Genomic DNA, 2,185 nt, shown 5'->3' with positions numbered 1-2,185 from the left:
CACAGTGGAATCCTACACTTCAAAACCTAAAAATCAGAATTCACAATGAATTTCATATACAGTGAACATCTGCACGTAGGAAGTTCCTTCAAATGTTCAGAACACTCAAAAATCCAAAGAAAAGATTTCACATATGTGGCCACATCCTGGAATGCAGCCACCAGGAACCAATGGCTGCAGGTGCTTGTAGCCAAACCGGACCTCTTCATTTCCAAGTTTCTTCCTCCAGTACTGACTTGTGTGTGTGTGTGTGTGCGCGCGTCACTGCACATGCATCAGTTCTCATACTGATATTACTGGAACACAACCAGAGAACTTGTGCCGTGCTTGTTCCTCCTCTTGCTACCCCTGGCCCTCCCACCCACACAAGGGACTTTGCTAGCTTTCAGGGACACCTGGTCTCTTTCTTCCTTGTCTGATGCGGGCAGCAAGTTATTGTCCTTTGTCATCTCCGTCTTGTATTTTGGTGGATGAATCACAACTGCATTGGAAGGCAGGGTGGATTCAATTTTTCGGAAGTTCACCGCAGGCTTTGGTCGGTTTTGTTCCAGGAGGCACTTCCACTGATCTAAGGAGAGCTCCGTAGTTGCTGTCTTTTCCAAGCGTTCCTCAAACTCGGGCATCTTGACGCCAGAGTCACTTTTGAGCTCCCGTTGGGTTGCTCCCTTGTCCGTGTCTTCAGCCCCACGGGCTCTTGGTTTCTTCCCTCTGGAGGCACACCCACCGTCTCTCCCCAATTCACTCTTCTGGATGTAAAAGAGAAGGTAGGCAGGTTGACTGAGGACAGAAGAAATGTGACAGGCGGTCACCTTAGCATCATCCATTTTGTACCACTGGCCATTCCCAGCTTTGACATAGCAGAAGTAATGTCCACTTTGACAGCTGCTCCCAGCATGGACCAGCACAGCATACAGGAGGTAAACAAGGGGTCCTCTGTTGCGCTGAGACATGTATGGTTGCATGTCAAGGCACTCGGGATATTGCACTTCTTTTGCAATTTTGTTGCCTGTGACATCTGAGAACCTTTTCAACACAAGCATCAGGACCTTGGAGGCAGTGTGCACAGTCAGAGACTTGGACGCAGGGACCTTCTTTAGACAAGTACCACAGTGATAGGCATCCTCTCCGTCCAGGTGCTCGGGCTTCACCAACCATTGCAAAGCTTGGTTGAGGCTCTGAGCTGCCTCGATATCCAAGGCGATGTCCAGGTAAGGTTCAAAGGTGTCTGAAATGCCATGGCAGTGCAGACACTTGATCTGAGACCTCCAGTAGCCTCCAAATATTTGACGGATTAGGGTTGTGTCCTCAGAGTGACCGTCTAAGGGCTCGTGCCCAGATAGACAAGCTCTCTTCATGGCATCCACAGTGCACATGAGAAACTCATGGGCATCTTCCTGGTCGTATCTGTGGAAGCCAGCAGCCAGTGCCAGCGAGGGCTTGATCACCTGGCCAGGCTGGGTTAGCACCCGGGTGACATGAGCTTCCATAGTGCACAGCATGCAGCATTCCTGACGACGACAGCTTAGAGAATGCTCCTGGGACAGCACATAGTTGGCGAGGGGTGGTGTGTACGTCAGGCACTGCAGTGCAGCATTCATGTAGCACGTGTTTCCCACATTGCAGAGCCCAGCACCAACCCCATAAGGTCTCTTCCAGGTCAGCAGCAGTTTGTCCCTGGGAGCCAATGGCTTTGTCCCAGGAGCCTGTTTTAAATGCAGGTCGGGATCTCTCTTAGATAACAGTGAAGAGTTCTTAGGTCGGTAACAACTGGGGTTATCCATATCGTCAGCTAAATTTGGCTGAGAAATTTTGAGTTTTGCAAAGGCATTGAAAGGAGGCTCCCCTCCCTGGAGGACTGAAGCAGCCTTCATGTTTCCGGGAGCGATGATCACGAAGCCCCCGCTGGGACCGTAAGTTGAGGAAGGACGATGCTTTCCCTTCTGAGAGCGCCTTCGAATGGCAGGTCCGTCTCCACATCAGCCTTTTTATAGCTAGCCCGACTCACCACACCCACTCCCGAGGCACAACATCCACCAGTCACGTCCAAGCACTCAATCGGATTAGGAAGCCTCAGGGTGTGTTCTCTGGCAGTCCCCAGATAATCCGACCAGCACCCTCCCCATTACTATTTGTGCAACACCTGGGGCAGATTGAACTAGCAGGATCCCGATTAAGTACCCTTAAT

The 2,185-nt window shown here is 50.9% G+C and overlaps 1 protein-coding gene across 1 annotated transcript; it reads right to left on the bottom strand.

Annotated features, from left to right (window-relative positions):
* Positions 1 to 293: 293 nt before the first annotated feature.
* Positions 294 to 1,871, bottom strand: LOC142864113 (ubiquitin carboxyl-terminal hydrolase 17-like protein 6). Its single transcript, XM_075997263.1, has one exon. The coding sequence runs from the start codon at positions 1,869 to 1,871 to the stop codon at positions 294 to 296; it is 1,578 nt and encodes a 525-aa protein (XP_075853378.1).
* Positions 1,872 to 2,185: the final 314 nt, after the last annotated feature.

This window comes from Microcebus murinus, chromosome 24 (genome assembly GCF_040939455.1).
Source record: "Microcebus murinus isolate Inina chromosome 24, M.murinus_Inina_mat1.0, whole genome shotgun sequence".
Taxonomy (NCBI): domain Eukaryota; kingdom Metazoa; phylum Chordata; class Mammalia; order Primates; family Cheirogaleidae; genus Microcebus; species Microcebus murinus.
This window is presented reverse-complemented; position numbering and strand designations above follow the sequence as displayed.

Excerpts from the sequence above, each read along its gene's own strand:
- LOC142864113 (XM_075997263.1), bottom strand. The coding sequence starts at position 1,871 with ATGAAGGCTGCTTCAGTCCTCCAGGGAGGGGAGCCTCCTTTCAATGCC.